The sequence below is a fragment of the Typopeltis vanoorti genome, chromosome 14, assembly GCF_054136105.1.
Source record: "Typopeltis vanoorti isolate ZY-2024b chromosome 14, IOZ_Tvanoo_1.0, whole genome shotgun sequence".
NCBI lineage: Eukaryota > Metazoa > Arthropoda > Arachnida > Uropygi > Thelyphonidae > Typopeltis > Typopeltis vanoorti.
This window is the reverse complement of record NC_143562.1, coordinates 52,373,078-52,391,019: the sequence shown is the minus strand read 5'-3', so window position 1 is coordinate 52,391,019 and position 17,942 is coordinate 52,373,078. Positions and strand designations below refer to the sequence as shown.

Here is a 17,942-nt window from a genome sequence, read left to right as displayed (position 1 = left end):
CCAAAAAGCTTGATTACCTCAATTTCATCTTAGCAAAAAATGACTATAACAGAATACTGGCCAACAAAATTCTCCCCTCCCCTTCCCCCCTCGACAACCAGATTTATTTATTTAGCATATGGCTCACACATGAAAATTTACATTACATTAATCCTTAATATATATGGATATAGTAATAGACATATGTACAATAATAAGACAGAATACAGTCATAAAAGAGACACTCAAGATTAGGCTACAACTGACTGTCTAGGTTGATTATCCAGTTGACTGCACTTGGTGTAGCATGGATGAAGTCCGACAGGTTTCCACTGTATGCATGTTGGACATATTCTGCTGTAATATGATTAATTGTCTGGCAGGATGATCCACAGTCGCACTTGGGTGAGGCAATCATGCCCCATTTGTAAAGGTGGTCTGCACATCTGCCAGTTGGTGCGGATTCGGTTAAGGGCAGACCAAGTTTTCCGAGATAGGTCAAAATCCGAAGGTATCTGTGTTGGGTCCGCTAATTCCTGTTCAAGTGTTACACCAGGACTCTTTCCACTTCTCCTTCATGTTGAAACTTGTCTCTGCAAGATTTTTTGCTGTTAAGATTGGAGAGTGCCTTGACTTTAGCCTGTTTATTTCTAGGGAGGGGTGGGATGTCTTCATGGATTGGAAGATTTTGGATTTCCATGATTTTGCTGTATTCATGTAGAAGAAAGTTGGATCTGTGGATGTGTGGAGGTGGGATGTTGCTTAGCACTGGGAGCCAATAGGTTGGGGTTGATTTTACAGTTCCAGAAATAAGGCGCATAGTGGTGTTAAGCTGGGTATCAACCAAATACACATAGGCACTGTTCAGCCATACAGGTGAGCAGTATTCAGCTGTAGAGTAAACAAGGCCAAGAGCAGTGCAGCGAAGCATTGTTGCTGCAGTACCCCAAGTTGTTCCACATAGTTTTTGCAGTATATTGTTTCTTGTTCTTAGCTTGGATGCGGTTTAAAAGATAGTGTTCTATCCAGAGTGACGCCCAGATATTTTGGGAATCTGTTGTAGTATAGTAGTTTGTGGTTGAAGTAGACCAGGAATTCTTTGTTAGCCTGCTTATTGTTCAGGTTGAAGCATCAAACTTCTGTTTTGCTAGGATTTGGGTGTAATCTCCATTTGCTGAAGTATTCATCCAGGACTGCAAGGTCGTTTGTTAGTGTATCTTCCATTTAGTAAAATTGGTATGTCTGGTGGCTAGAGCAATGTCATCAGCGTAGCAAAACTTCTTGGAGGCTGTATTAGGCAAATCTGCGATGTATAAGTTAAAAAGGAGGGGGAGCCAGAACTAACCCTTGTGGTAGTCCATTATCCAGTGTTCTTTATTTACTTTTGTTCTCATCCATACACACTTGGAACAGGCGGTTGCTTAGCATGTTATCGATTAGTTTTGCTATTGTTCTGCATGGGACTGCACAGAGCAACTTGCAGACTGTGCCATGCCTCCAGACTTTATCATAAGCTGCGGTAAGATCTACAAAAGCTACAGCTGTTTTTCGGCATTGTTGGTAGCCTGCCTCTATATGTGTGGTGAGTGACAGAACCTGATCACAGCAGCTTCGTTTATGTCTGAATCCGGCCTGTTCCACTGGGACTTGTTCTATTATCTTCGGGACAATTCTATTAAGGATGAGCCTTTCTAGGAGCTTATAGCAGGTACTAAGCAGGGCGATTGTTCGGTAGTTTTCTGGTTTGTTGTTGGTTTTTCCTGGTTTTAAGATGGGGATAATTTTTGTCCTCTTAAACTCTTTTGGAAGTCTACCAGTCTGGAGGATGTCAGAGAAAAAGCAAGCCAACCACTGTCGAGCTTTTTGGCCTGTCCACAACAGGAAATCAGGATGAATTTCATCGAAACCTGGAGCCTTGTCTAATTTCATATCCATTAGAGCAGTGTTAATATCTTCAAGAGTGAAGGGTTGTGAATATAGAGGGTCTGATGGTCTGTTATTTTTCAAATATGTAAGTTCTCTTTTTATTTGAAGAGTGTGTTGTTTGGCCTGGTATATCTTTACATGTTGACATTATGTGGTGTATATTGGTTAGGAGAAATATGCTGATTGTTCCCGGGCAGTCAGGGTGCCACTACCTAGTTTTCTCAGAAGGCTCCATGCTTTCTTACTGGAGTGCTGAAAATCAAGTCTTTCTACTGTTTCAGTCCATTTCTTCTACCGGATGAACATGACAAACAAGATTTCAGAGGAGCAATAAGTTTGAACAAATATAGTTCTCCAGAACCTATATTTGGTCAGACATGGACAATATTTTAAAATAACTATTCAACAGGGTATCAAAGTTGCCTCTTACTCTCTCTCCCCCACAATATAATTTCTAATTTCTATAGGCCTCCAAAACCTCACCATTTACCACTTAAAATCCTGGCAGTTACATGGGTTGTGTTATGTAGGATAGACAGGCAGATCAGGAGAGATATGTCAAAATTTCAATGATGTGTAGAAAAAAAAAAAAAAAAAAGGATGCAAATCTGGACTAGCAACACATACAACAGAAACCAAACATGAAGTTTTTACTAAAATAAAGAGCTAAAAGGCTTCAGTTCGGCGATGAAAAATTATAAAAATCAAGTGAGGAGGTAAATGTCATCTAAAGAGAGATATCTCATCCCATGATGTGTATTGCTAAGGATAAGGGAAGGTAAGCTGAGATCCACTCAAGAGAGAAAGGGTAGGACTGCATTTTGGTGGCATTGAAGTTAACCAGGTTATCTTTGTCCCACTGAAGGATGATATGGAGATCATTGTTTAAGGCACTGATCGTAGATGATCTTAATGCTTGGAATTTCTGAAAAACTACATGGTTTTTCAAAGAAGCAGGATGAATGGAGTGTGCTCTCATTAGCAATGCTGTGGATAGGATTGGTGGTGATTGAGAGTAGGTCATTCATGTATAAGAGAAAGATGTTAGGTGACAGAACAGAGCCCTGAAGCACTCTTGCATTGGTGTTAATGCTCCACGTGAGAGAGAGAGAGGGTGCCATCCACCACAACATGCAGTGAATGACCAGGGAGAAAGCTAGTTTTCTAGCAAAAGAAAGCAGTTTGAAAAGCAGGCCTTGATAACCATGATCAAAAGATCTGGAAATGTCAAGGTGATAGCAGACATTTCTCTGAACCCTTCCATGGAAACTGTCAAGTAGTGAGCGATGTAGACTAAGAGATCAGTCGTTGATCTGGATTGGTGGAATCTATACTGGTGGTCAGTGATTATTGGTGAACTAAGTAGTGGAGAAGTTGACTGTTGATAAATTTCTCCATTATTCGGGAGAGGACTAAGGTGATTGCAATTGGTCAATAGTTGGAGGGTAGGCTTTTATCTCCCTTTTCTGGAATTGGTTGGATATATGCTTGCTTTCAAGCATATATCCAACATTATCTTGCAAGTTAAAATAGCTGTTAGCAAAGTACAGAAGACTGAAGAGATGATAGGCATTAGCTCTGGAGTACCATAGGAGAGATGCCATTTAAAGCAGAATACTTTATAGTGTCCAGGTTATTTAGTATTCTTTTTATGTCTTTTTGCCAAAAGAACACAGGAGGCATTCAGTGCTTGGTTACTGGCAAGGAAGGAGGTGATTTGCCTTTGTGATTTATGCAGGAGTTAGAGGAAAAGAGTGATGCCAGGATATTAGCTTTATCTTTGGGTGCTGTAACATTTGGATTAGAAAGATGGAAGGTGCATAGTTGCATTCAATGGTTTTGAAAGGGACCAGAAGGCAAGGCTTCCATTTGGACAACAGGAAAGTTTTCTGCTATTGTTCTTTATGAAGTTAAATTTCCTGATAGTTGTTTTACATTTATTGCATGTTTCAGCATACACTGAATATGAAGCTAAGGTTTTGTGCAAGCCACAGATTTAAGTTGCTCCCCCCCCTCCCCTCCCCAAAACCGCTTTTCTATATTTTTTATTGAACCATATCTTGGAAAGTGGATAATTTTTAGCAGAATGAAGGTATTTATGCTGGTGTGGACAATATTTACAACTTACTGAGTGCAGCTGTCTGGGTCACATAATAGTCCTGCCATGAAGTCATACTGTGCTAAGGAGTAGTAGTTCTAGAAATCATCCAAGTTGGTACCTTTACAGAACCAAAGAACACAAGGTTAGGTTTATTCAGTTGTGGGACATTCTGTGCCACTGGAAACTTGCACAAGATTGTGATCTGAGTTGTTGAGAGGAGAGGTAACCTCTACAGTGTATCTGGAAGGAGAACTAGTTAAAAAAAGAAAGAAAAAAAAAAAGATCAAGGGTATTGGGATGAAAAAGTAGAAGAAATGATCAGTAATTTGGATAGGTAGATGTAAGATTTGTGTAAGATCATTGCTTATAGCAAAAACATTGCATCCAGCTTGACCATTAGTGTTGGTGAAGGAGAGCTAGTTGAAGCCGTGAACATTTTCACCAAGGACAATTTTGTTATACCTGCCAAAAATTATACTAGTATATCGAGGCTGATGACTTCACATCAACCACCTTAGTGTCCCATAATGCAAAGCACACTACCTTTCAGACATGCATAATACTATGTGTTATGGTAGGGGCCACAACCCAGACTGGTTTCAATCTTTATTGAGGTCTCATCAATGGAAGCCAGAAGAGATACAAAGATTGAATTAATGCAGAAGTTATATATTCCCCATGCATAAGCAGGTAAAAAGAGGTGTGCTTTACATTGTAGGATACAAAGGCAATTGATGTGAAGTCATCAGCCTCTATAAACAAGTAGACCAATCATGAAGATACAGTAAACTACTGTTCATCTGACCCTTCAATTATCAGAACTTGCCGTTCTGATAATTGAGGTACAATTATATGGTGTTCTACTATAAGTTGGTTGATATGCAAGGATCATCATTTTAAAGGTCAGATAAATGGTAGATTACTGTACTTCACACACAAACTTTGCTTACACTTAGATAAAGGATTAAAACAAGAATATAATTTCTTGACCAAGTTTAATTTAATTTGTATCCAAGTGAAACAAAACTTTCTAAAACATATACAAAGAAAATCATGGGAAATACAATACAACAAAGAATACTGAGATAAATGTGAGATAAAGAAGATATGTCACCAACCCTCTTCCTTCTGTATATTAATGACCTGCTTCAGTTCACCACCAATCCAATACACTCCTCTCTCTCTCTCTCTCTCTCTCTCTCTCATTTGACAAACCTCACACTACATAAATCATCTCAACTTACAGAACATCAACCTCTACTGCCTTCAAGGTCAATCTTCAAACCATCCTCCAATGGGATTTGAATAATCTCATCAATTTCAATGCTAGCAAAACCCAGCTCTGCCTTATTTCCCACAAAAAAAAGAAACATTCTCTTCTAGTATTATCCTCAACAACACTCAAATCTTTAAAACACACAATGAGATTTCTCTTCTTGGAATCAACCTGACATCAAGCTTCTCCTGGCATAAACACATAGTAACCATTCCTCAGCTTCCAAAAAAAATTGGGATCTATGTTTTGCTCAAGGCATTACTTCACTTCCAAACATCTGTTACCCTTACACAAATCTGCCAGCTATTAAAATATTGCTCTAACATTTGTGATGGGGGTCCCTAAGAGCTCCCTAAAAATACTTGACTCAATACAGGAGGAGGATAATCAGATTAATTAATAACCCGTTGCTTACCAACTTACTTCACCCACTTTCACACAGGTATTTGGTTTCTACAATATGTATCTTCCATGGCAAATGTTCATATGAAACAGTATTGATAATTCCTCCACCTTCTACTAAATCTGTTGGAACATGTGCAACTGCCACCCAACATCCCTTCACAGAACAACTCCAAACCCACAAAATAATTTTTTCCTCCTTCATTCCTGCTATTACTGTATTGTGGAACTGTCTCTAACCCTCCCCCCCACCACCACCACTTATATGTGTGTCCCAAGGAATACAATATACAAGCCTTCAAATTAAATATAAACAAGTTTCTCCTTTCCCAATCCACTACCCTTACATTATACTACCATACTATAGTTTGATGAACCAATCGCTCATGGACTCAGCATGGAACAACAGAAACTGGACACTGATGACCAAACAGAACACAAAGGACTGCCACCAGTCAAGCATAAAGAACTCAAAACATAAAAAGTGAAAAGAAAACAATAATGGGAAACATATGAAAAAGAATTGAATATAAAACATATGAATATAAAAATTATAAAAATGAAAATGCAGAACTAATGTTTTAAATTTTAAAATGTTATGTTAGCTTAAATTAATGTCATTTATCTGAAACTTCATAATAAACTAAATATGTGCAGGCTGTACCTGGAAGAGCTAAGATATTATGTAGTACAAGGTGAAAGGGGGGGGGGAATAAAATCTCTAATAATTAACATCTGAAATTATAACTTTAGAGTAAATTTAGCCTGAATTAATTCTGAATGAGTGTAGTGTGTTTCAAGTAATTTTCTGAAATATTGCTCTGTATGTGTTGCACTATTTCTTTCTATCGATTACAGCAGCACCATAATTGACAGAAAATATTGCACAGATTGTTGCTATGTACCAATTACATTTTGCACAATATTTTAAAGGATAACTTGATTAATTAGTTTAATATAATATGAATTATATCTAAGTAAATATTTTATTGCCATAAAATTTTCACTGCAGTATCAAGGACATCAGTATGACTTTCAAATTGAACAACTAGAACAGAAGCCGACAAATTCAACAATGAAAACACACTAATTGCATGTACATGATTTAGAGTATCATCTAAATAGATTAAGGTTCTAGTAAAAAATAACTTGAAACAGATTAAAAATGAAAAGAATAAATAAATAAAATAAAAAATACTGGAACTTGTACAGAAAAATTATCCCTCTTATGCAAAATAGTTCAAGCCCATCACTTTTATTCAGATTCAGTCATCATCATCATCATCATCATCAAATTCCTGCCATGTACCCTCAAGGGGTGTACAGGATATGACAGTACTACATGAAAAAATTACATCATTACTAACTTCCTATCTACAATTTTCCTCCAAATCAGTCTGTTACTTGTCAAGACTCCAACATTATCAGATCTTATATTTCTATCGTCTAAGGCACTTTGTACCGTATCAATCCACCTATATCTTGGTCTTCCTCTGGGTCGTTTTCCTGCCAACCTGGCAGAGAACACTTGTTTTGCTAATCTTTCCTCTCCCATTCTATTTAATCAGATTCAGTCAATGTAGCAAAGTTTCACAACTTTCCTTGTGTAAATGTTCTAATAGATTATTAATTTCGTGGGGAACCTTAATTTCTTCCAAAGGATTTGATGTCTGGTGGTGATAGCATGTTCTGCAAGTCCTGATTGTTCTGGCTCATGGAATTTAACATAGACTACATCATAGTTCATCATGGTGCACAGCCACTGATCTACCTGTTTAGCCAAAATATGATAATCCTCTCTGGCAAGGCAGATGCACTCCAGATATAAGATGTGAAGCTTATTTTTAGCTGAGTCTAGAAAAGTAGATATCTTACTGATAAGGTGAAAGGACACTTGTAGGCCAACAGATCTAAGTAGTCTGGTGATTATACCTTCAGAAAACCTCTAACATAGACAATGGTAACATGACAGACCACTTCTGTCTCATCATCATGATTAGAGACAGATGACAGGGAAACTATAATTATCAATTACCTAGTTGACATAAGATTCAGTACTACATATTACAAAATCCTAAAGGATTATGTTGCAAAAGGTGCCTCTCATTTAAAAATGTGGCATATGACAGACAGGGGAATTTCATGTTTGCATGAAATGAAGACAATGAGAAAAAGCTGATTTTGATATTTTTGATTCAGTATTTCTCATTTCACTGGCAGTAACAGCAGTATGATGGAAATAGGTGAATGTTGGCAGAGCAATACAAGTATCATGAATGAGGGACAGGAAGGTGAGCATGACGTTGTGATGATTTTGGCATTAGGTAGGTGACAGGAGATATGTAGGATTAGAAGGATGTCACCTATGTTAGTGAATCTTGATTGAGGCTCAAAATGCACTGAGAGACAGAGATGATACTGAGAGAAACAATGGAAGGTATGAAAAATGAGTTGATTCAGTGTGAAAGAAGAGATTAGGAAACCTGAAAGGCTAACTGATGTGAGAGGTGGAGAAAGTCAAGAGAGAGTACAAGGAAAAAAAGGACAGAGGTGACAGGAAGATAAATGATGGAGGAGGCTAGGAGGGTATCTGGGGGTGGGGGAGCAAAGGAATTCAGGTGAGCAAAGAGAAATGGATCTATGAGGGGAGTGATGGATGAAAATTCAATGATTCATGATGTGCAAAACAATGTTAAAGGAACGCTTGCCTAGAGGAATGACAAAGAACATATTTATGGCAATAAAGTGGGGTAAAATGCAGATAATATGATAGTGATTGTTGTACAAATGATCTGAGAGGAAGCGTGAACTGAGTGGCAAGAGATGCGAGATTAATGCTAGTAATTGTGCAGCAGAAAAGTGCAAGAGAAAAGATAGTGACTGTATTGTCCAGATATGATGATGCAGAATTGAAAAGGAGAGAAGCAACAATGAATAAATGATGTGAGGATGTGTGTAGAGAGAGAGGGAGATCTGGAAAATATATGGATGCTTAGAGTGCATTTGAGGACAGAAGAGAGCTATATGTGAAAAATGGACTGCATCTGAACATGGAAGGACATAGCATTCTGCAGAGATTACTGTTCTGTGGTCAAGTGCGAGTGTTAGGGTAGGAAAACAGGAATTGCAAGGGTCAATCCACAAGAGGCTATCCACAAGAGCATGGATAGCCTCTTGTGGGGATAGTTGCTGAAAATGGCAGGATGTATGGTTTATTGCAGAGTCAAATGAAATCTAGAGAGAGTAAAAATAGGTATACAATATCATAATGTGCTAATGATTCTTTATAAAAATTCCAAGAGTATCCAAAGATTACTGGAATTCATAAAACATGGTTGACAGTGGATTATGCACCAATAGGAATAAAAGGGGTCAGCATAGGAAGGGCAAATAGAGTAACTGAGTGTTACTACATGTTTTCTCTCAAGGTTGAGAATATGGATGGAAATGATATTAAAGTTTTGTACAGTGTGAGGTAGAGGTTGACAGAACAAGACAGAGGGTAATGAGCAGGAAATGTTGAAGCAGATGAGACTTTGCTCTTGCCAGTCTTATCTGCTGTGATCATTGTAGAAGATTTTCATTATAGCAGTGTGAACTGGACAGAAGAAACAACATTCAGTAGAAAGGAAACAAAATTTCTCAAATTCTTGAGAGAGAAATATCTCAAGCAACATGAAGTATTGGGTAGAGGAAGATCAAGAGTTTTGGAGTATCCTAGCATCAGAGGATCTGAATGTAACTGGCATGTCAACCTTGCTTCTGATTAGTCAGAGTGACCATGAAGTTCTGACTTGGAGGTTAGACACATGCAAAAGAATAATCAAGGAGAAAGGAAATTATGAGGAATTGTACAGTAGGTGACTATAATGATCTTGGAAATCAGCTAGAGGCAGTTTCATGGAGGGAAGAATTGAAATGGAGAGATCAGCAGTGCAGGGGAACTAGTTAAGAAATATTTCTCAACAGCAATGGCACACTGCATTAATCAAGTAAAAAAGATAACCCAATCTAGAGTGTAAAGTGGATAATTAAATGAAATGAAACATGAACTGCACATAAAAGAAAAATGGTTATGGAAAAAGTATGAAGAGAGAGAGGTAGACGCACTTGCATGAAGAATATAAGACTCAAGCCAGGAAGGTAACTGGTATAGTAAGGAAGACAAAAATGAAATATAAGAAGAGACTAAACCACTGCAGTCCAAAGAAAATCTTAAGTAATTTTTTTTGTTATGTGGCCAGTAGGAAGAGAAATGATCATGGATGAATGAACTCTGTTATATTGAAATGGGAATGGAATAACCAATGCAGATGACAAGGATTTTAATTACAGAAAAGCAGATTTTATTCTTGGAGGGATGGGGAGGGTTGAAAGTTTAGAAGTGCACAAGGGGAATGAATTTCAATTACTGAGTACTCTGGAAGTCAATAACACAGCAAGATGAAGAGAATTTCACCAATGTTTTAAGAGAATGTGCTAAAAACTGACAGCTCTGTTGACCTGGCTGTTCAATGAAAGTGGAGCTACTGGGAAAGTGCCTAAAGAATGGAAAGAGGGTAAACCAGTATCATTGCATAAGGCTGGTGGTAGAATGGAGGCATCAAATTATTGACAAGTTTGTATTTCTTCAGTGTTTGTTAATATTTTGGAGAAATTAGTGAGAGATCATATAGTTTTGGGCAAATGAGGGTAATTATTGTTTTAATAATTCAAAGTAAGAAGAGTGGTTGATAAGGGAAAGACATATAATACAATTTTGGAGGATTTGGCAAAGGCATTTGACATGATGCTACATATGTACTTAAATTTCAACACATGGGGTTAGATATCTGGTTAATGAAATGAAATGGATGTTGGATATCAGAGAACTGTGTGGGAGGCAAGGTGGTATCAAGGAAAAGGTAGATTATAATGTGTGTGGAGGGGGGAGGTCCAAAGAGCTTGATAAAGGGACCTTCGCTTTTCAACCTTTCAATGATATTATCAAATGACCGGAGGAAGATATTTAATGTTTGCAAATAATGTGAAGCTTGGAAGGGGTATCAATAAAAGTGCTAATGTGGTGTCCTTCAGGGGGATAAGTTGGACTGATGGGCAAATGAATGGAGACATCAGTTTATAAATGCAACTAAATGGAAGGCCTTGAAATCTGAGATCCATTGATGAGAGGCTGCATATTCTATTGGTTGTCACCAAGGAAATATACTAGGGTGGAGTGTAAGAGGCAAGGGATCTTGGGGTGATAGTTAATAAAAATTTGAAATTTGGGAAGGAAGGTAGTGAAGATAACCCAAAAGATAGCTGCAATACTAAGAAGTACTTTGACCAGTAGAGATGGAATGGTAATTCCATTGTATAAAACCGTAATCGGACCATGTTTAGATTACCATACTCAGATCTTATTCAGGATTTGAAGAAGATACAGATGTGGATAACAAAAATATCAGGATTGTACAATATTAATCATAAGGACAGACCGAGAGCATCCAAACTACAGTTTGGTGGATAGAAGACAAAGAGGTGACATGATTGAGGGATTAAAACTGTTGAGGAATATTTACAGGATTGACTGGAATTTTTCATATAGCAGAACAAGGACTAGAGACCATCACTGGAAGTTACAAAAAGAGGTGGTAGGTATGAGGGTGAGAAATGGCTTAAGGAGCAGTATGATAGACTGTTTTATAAGATGGACCTCCTGCAAAGTCTTGTGACTCCATGGATGTTTTGAATAGTAATAATAACAGTATCATTAAAATCAAAAATACCTAAAAACTTCAGTAGTCAGTCAACATCATAATTGAAAAGAGGGAAGGACACAAGTGAACATTAATTTGCATTGGTCAGCCTGCATTAATCTGCTTAAGTGGAAATGAAAAGGTATTGTTACAGATAGTGTGAAGGTCAGCTTCCACTTAGACTCAATACTGGACAGCTGGTACTCTTAGAACTTAAAGAAATATTAGCTATATCAATGATATAGATCAATATACAGTGTTTCTTCAATTTAAGGTTAAATTAAATGTTATGATGTTTGAGTGGACATCTCATTTTGTGTTTGAAAGATTTTTTTATCCACAAAAAAGACTTACGATTTAAAATTTTTTTTGATTTTTTTGAGCTAAATTTTTTATTTTAATAGAACAATCATTGGGAACATATTTAGTTCCTTATAAACATTTCAGGTAAGTGACATTAATTTACGCTAATATAACTGTTCAAAATTTAAACATTAATTGTGTATTTTCATTTTTACAATTTCCTATTCTTATAGTTCAAGCTTTATATGTCTTATTCACATTTCTACATTTTTTCATGTTATTTTATGGTCTTTATATTTGGTTCTTGCATCCTTTGTGTTCTGTATGCAATTTTGTACCATTTCCTTTGTGTATGCTGTGGCATAGCTAGCTTTTTTTTTTTTTTCATCCTCGGAAAACTTGTGGCTATGCATTTTTTTCAGTGTGGTAATTTTGATCAGTGACAAAATATCCTGTCACTGGTGTCCTAACACCAGAACCTACAGTAACCTCAGTGATTACACCACTGTGTGTATGTATGTATGTGTGGTTCCTATACATAAATGTTCTTCATCATAAAATATTATTACAGGAATCGCTTATAATTTAAATGCCTTTATTTGTAAAATTTTCAGCTAAGTTTCATAGCCATTGTCAATACAATTATGAGAAAGCACAAAAAAGAGAACAATTCAATTGGAAGTGTGATATTATGTGCACTATTTGCTGAAGAAGAACAGATCCATCTTAATTAAGAGATATCCAAAATAAAGTACAATAAAATAATTTAGTTAATAAATTATTTTTTAAATATAAACAAAAAATTAATTATAAATTAAGGAACACATGAATGTGAGTATAAGTCAGTATAACTTTTCGATACTGAGAAAGTTTTAGGCAATCGTTTTTGTTCAGGTTTGGGTTGTGAACAAGGGGCTTCACAGCTTTCCTTGTATAGCCTTTCCAGAAGAAAATAACTTTTGAATAACACTTTGGTTTTCTTCCAATGAATCCTGTGTCTTTTAGATAATACATGGCTTGCTAAACTGGATTTGTTGAGTTCTTTAAGTGAAATCTATTCCTGTTCAAGTTTTTCACTTGGTTATACTATAATTAAAGATGCCAAGAAATTATATTCTTCATTTAATCCTTTATCCAAGTGTAAGCAAACAAAGTTTGCATGTGAAATAACTTCACAGTGGTGTATGCACCGAGGTTACCATGGGGGCTGGTATTAGAAGGACACCAGTGACAGGATATTTCACCACTGATCAAAATTATCGCACTGGAAAAAAAAAAGCAGATGTTTTCCAAGGATTAAAAAAAAAGAAAAAAAAGCTAGCTACGCCACAGCATACACAAAGGAAATGGTACAAATTTGCACATTGCTGACAGAACACAAAGAATGCAAGAACCAAACATAAAGACCACAAAATAACATGAAAAAATGTATAACAAGATAAGCATAACTATAAGAATATGAAATTGTAAAAATGAAAACTCATAATTAATGTTTAAATTTTGAACAGTTATATTAGCATAAATTAATGTCAATCACCTGAAATGTTCATAAGGAAAGAAATGCATGCATGATTGTTCCATTAAAATAAAATAAAAAATTCTAAATCATAATAGTCTTTACCTTTTGGATAAAGAATCTTTCAAACGCAAAATGAGATGTCTACTCAAACTTCATAACAATTAATGTATTCCTGATGTTCTTCAAGATGAATTTGTACAGAAAACATAAAAAATAAAAATAAATAAACAATGTTCTGTTTGTCAATGTCAGTCTGGTTGGCTGAGTATCCACTCTCCAGCCAAACGGCTGCGGGTTTGAATCCTGCTGTGTGTACGGATGTTTATGATTGTGAAAATACTAGTGGTGGGTAGTAGATGGTGTTGGTGTAGTTACAGTTCTTTGTAGTTGGTGGATTGAGTGGTGGAGACAGAGCTGTAGAGTAGGTGCCCTCCCTCAATGAGTCACATAATAATAATAATTTTAGTTTTTACTATTTGTAGTAATGAGCTTCAAATAGTACTGCTTCTATGGGATTCAGGCCAAGATTTTTTTATATTGTTTGTTACAGTTCATCTTTTCATTACAGTGGTTCACTAAAGTGCAAGCCTAATACAACAGTGTCTGGGAGTTAATCATTTAATACCAGTATCATTTCAAGCTGCCTTTATCATTATTTACAAGCAGCAGCTTGAAATGGTATCAAGGCTTTCAAGAATAAATAAATATATACCCAGCTAAAAACATCATGGAAAAAAAAAGCAGCACTATTAAAATAAGCAATTACATAGTGATAGGCAAGTTAGAGTATAGGGACCAACAAAAACTTAGTCACTGAGAAAAGCTTCTAATAATAGATTCTGAATAATTTCATGTAACTTTCTTAGTACTCATTAATGTTTATTATTAAATTATACAATATTTACAATAACATCAAAAATGTCCCAGGTATCCAACTTACTTGCTGCAAGGCATTCATGCATTTAGGATATACTGGATCGCGGGTAACAATCATGATTACAGGCATTGCTTTGTCCACTAGAGCAAGAGGTCCATGTTTCAATTCTCCTGCTAGGATCCCTTCTGAGTGAAGGTAAGTTAGTTCTTTGATTTTCTAGAAAGGAAAAAGAAATGTTTGAAGACAAAACAAGAAAAATGAAGTATTAACAGAGATTATTGCTGCAATAATAATAATAATAATAATCCCAAAAATATCACTTCGTGTTAGCACTGGCAATCTTAATTTTAATTTAATAAGCATGTTTCAAATGAAGCAGTACATTTTTTTTTTTTTTTTAACTCTTGCAAAGAAATAAATCAGCATATTTCAATCCTTTAAGTATGATTCTCTCTCTTACTATGCCTATATCATATCATTCCTGATATATATCCTTGAGGTATGTACAGGATACTATCTGCATCGACAGGAATTCTCAGCCCACCATAGCACAACTGAAAGAACAAGACACTGTGCTAAGAGGAATCTTTATAGGGGCTTTTCAATTGAAGGTGAGTTAGCTGATCTGATATTGAGGTAACAAGGTTATTTTTTCCTGGAAATTCGTGTTTTTCATCTCGCATACAGGTAAATCAGCCAAGGGTACACATGCAACTTACAGACAAAAAATACTATCAGTGGTGATAGATGGCACTGTGTGTAATGGCATAGAGTGCCTTCCTATGATGAGTCCTTATACTCCTTGGAGGTGACATATTGGCTAACGTAAAAAAAACAGTGCAAGAATGAGAGAGTTTCTGAAATGAAAGAAAGAGTGTTGTATGGTGACTTGTTATTAAGAGGGGTGATAGATGGCAGTGTAACTAAATCGTACTTACCGGGTGCGAAATTTAAGGACGTAAGTGAGAGTATTAGAGCGCAAAAACAGAGGGTGAAAGAATTAATAATTAATAATAAAAATCCTGTTTTTAAATTGAAAGTGTTCCCAATTAACTCTACTTGTCACGCCAAAGATAGTGATATAAAATCCACCGAAATCGGCTAAGAAGAAACCAAATTTTGAAGTATCAAAAAGTGAACAGAGAGGACCACGGTCAACAATGAGCAAAGAACAAAGGACGCCGCCATCTTTAGTTCTCTATCATGCCACTACTCTATCAAGTAGTGGCTTGATAGAGAATTGCGATGTACAAGATGGCAATGAAAGCGGTGATCTAAGAAAGAGTGAAAGCAACCATACTGAGAGAGAAAATGGTTTAAATGATAAAAATAATGAGGAATTATTTGTAGGAAGTGAGATCGCTAGGTTGCCCGCAGTGATACAAAATGCGCAGCGGCAATTAGAGCACCTGCAAAACTCTTTCCAGAGTGATTCGGCTAACGTAAAAAAACAGTGCAAGAATGAGAGAGTTTCTGAAATAAAGGAAAGAGTGTTGTATGGTGACTCATTATTAAGAGGGGTGATAGATGGCAGTGTAACTAAATCGTACTTACCGGGTGCGAAATTTAAGGATGTAAGTGAGAGTATTAGAGTGCAAAAACAGAGGGTGAAAGAATTAATAATTGTGGCAGGTACGAATGAATTGAAAGGTGATAAATTTTTTATGAGAGAGGACTTGAAAGTATTGTTAAAGGTAGCGAAAGAAAAGAGTGACAGAGTTAGAATGGTTAGTCTGTTGCCGTGGTATGACAGAGAGGAGTTTAGGAGGAGGGCCATAATCGCAAATGACATTATGCTTAGGTTATGCAGACGGTGTGGTGTGGAATTCGTGGATGTGTGGAATGAGTTTGAAGGGCGAAAGGATTTATACAAGATGGATGGCCTGCATTTGAATGGACTTGGTGTGTGGAGACCGGAAAGAGTGTTGCTGAATGAAGTGAAAATGGATGTGCAAAACCAGGGAAACTAGAACTACCAAGGAGGGGGGGGGGGGATGGATATGCAGACATCAGTGAGACAGATGAGTGTAAGAATGTATATAATGTACCCGAGCCAGCACTAAGGACAAAAAATGGGAATGGGTCATTTAAAATAATGCATCAATATAGGGGTGGGTTTAAGGGATCACTGCATTTCATGTATACTAATGCCAGGAGTATTAGGAACAAGAAGGAAGAATTTTTGGCCTTGATTGGCTCTTCCTGGCCACAAGTTATTGGCATGAGTGAAACATGGCTGACGGAAAAAGATATAGTTAGTGGGATAGAATGTGTAGGTTATAGTGTGTTTAGGAGGGACAGAGAGAATAAAATGGGGGGAGTGGTATTATTGATGATAGCTGATGAACTGCAGCCAAGGAGAATTGAAGTTGTATCACAGGATAGTGAAAGGAGCTCATTTGAGGCTATTTGGTGTGAGATTGAGACTGGCAGAATAAAATATACAGTTGGGTGATGCTATAGACCAGGTGATGGAATAGATGGTGGAGATAGTATGCATAGGGAAATTGATGAAATGAGTGGAAGGAGGGTAATTATTATGGGGGATTTCAACTATGGTAACATTGATTGGAAGGAGGAGAGGACACATGTGAGGAAGGAAATGGATTTTATTCAATTATTAAGGGATAACTATCTGAAACAGCATGTAATTGAAAATACTAGAGGTGTGAGAGTGCTTGATGCCTGGTAATAGCATCTGAGAATTTGACTGTAATGAATATGACCATGTTGCCACCTATTGGTGAGAGTGATCATAAGGTCTTGACCTGGGAGGTGGTTAAAGGTGTGGAATTTTCGATTAAGACAGGGTATATGTGGAAATACCGTGCTGGCAAGTATGACAAGCTTAGGAGATTGCTTGGATCAGTGCCATGGCATGTACAACTGCAAGGGCTGGACATCGATAGAGCATGGGAAGTGGTCAAGGAGCATTTACAGGAGGTAATGGCTGATTGTATACCTAGGGTCCGAATAGTAAAACAAGTAGGGGTTAAATGGATGAATAACACCATTAAGCTTGAGCTGCAAAAAAAAGAAACAACCGTGGAGGGAATTTAAAGAAAGGGGTGACCTGCAGGCACACGAACGGTATAAAGTGCAGGCCAGAAAGGTAACGAGTGTAGTAAAAAAACCAAAAGCAGATTATGAAAGGAAACTAGCTTTGTAAGCAAAAGAGAATCCAAAACAGTTCTTTCAATATGCTGCAAGCAAGAAAAAAAACTATACACGGCAAAATGATTTTAAGGAATGACGATGGTAAGGAGGTCACTGAATCAGTCGATATAGTGGAGTTACTGAGCGCGCACTTTGCAAAAGCATATCATCCAGGTGGTGACATTGAAAAAATGAAGGAACCATTAGTTTATACGGGAATAGTGATGAATGAAGTGGAGGTGACTAGTCTATTACAGAACCTTAATGTGAACACATCTGTGGGATTGGATGGTATACCAGCACGGGTCTTGCGTGAAGCAGCTAAAGAATTATCAGTGCCCTTGACCATGTTGTTTAATCTGAGTCTCAGGTCTGGCTTAGTCCCGAAGGTGTGGAAAGAGGGGAAAATTGTTTCACTGCATAAAGGAGGATCCAAGACTACGGTTGCAAATTACCGAACGATCAGCATATCAGGAGTCGTTGTCAAGGTCTTAGAGAAAGTAGTCAAGGGAAAAATACAGGAATGGATTGATGAAAACGAGATACTGTACATGGGACAGCATGGCTTTGTGAAGGGTAGATCATGCTTCAGTAACTTGCTCAAGTTTTATAACAAGGTGACAGCTGAACTGGATAAGGGAAATGGGTTTACAGTGATACTG

The 17,942-nt window shown here is 37.0% G+C and overlaps 1 protein-coding gene across 3 annotated transcripts in view; it reads right to left on the bottom strand.

Annotated features, from left to right (window-relative positions):
• LOC150099476 (glutamine--fructose-6-phosphate aminotransferase [isomerizing] 2-like) overlaps positions 1 to 17,942 on the bottom strand; it is a 256,437-nt gene that overhangs the window by 43,021 nt on the left and 195,474 nt on the right. For all 3 annotated transcript variants that reach the window (XM_090404433.1, XM_090404434.1, XM_090404435.1), the window contains one exon: positions 14,188 to 14,340. In XM_090404433.1, the coding sequence (XP_090260559.1) occupies positions 14,188 to 14,340 (153 nt within the window). The remainder of the gene's footprint in view (positions 1 to 14,187; positions 14,341 to 17,942) is intronic.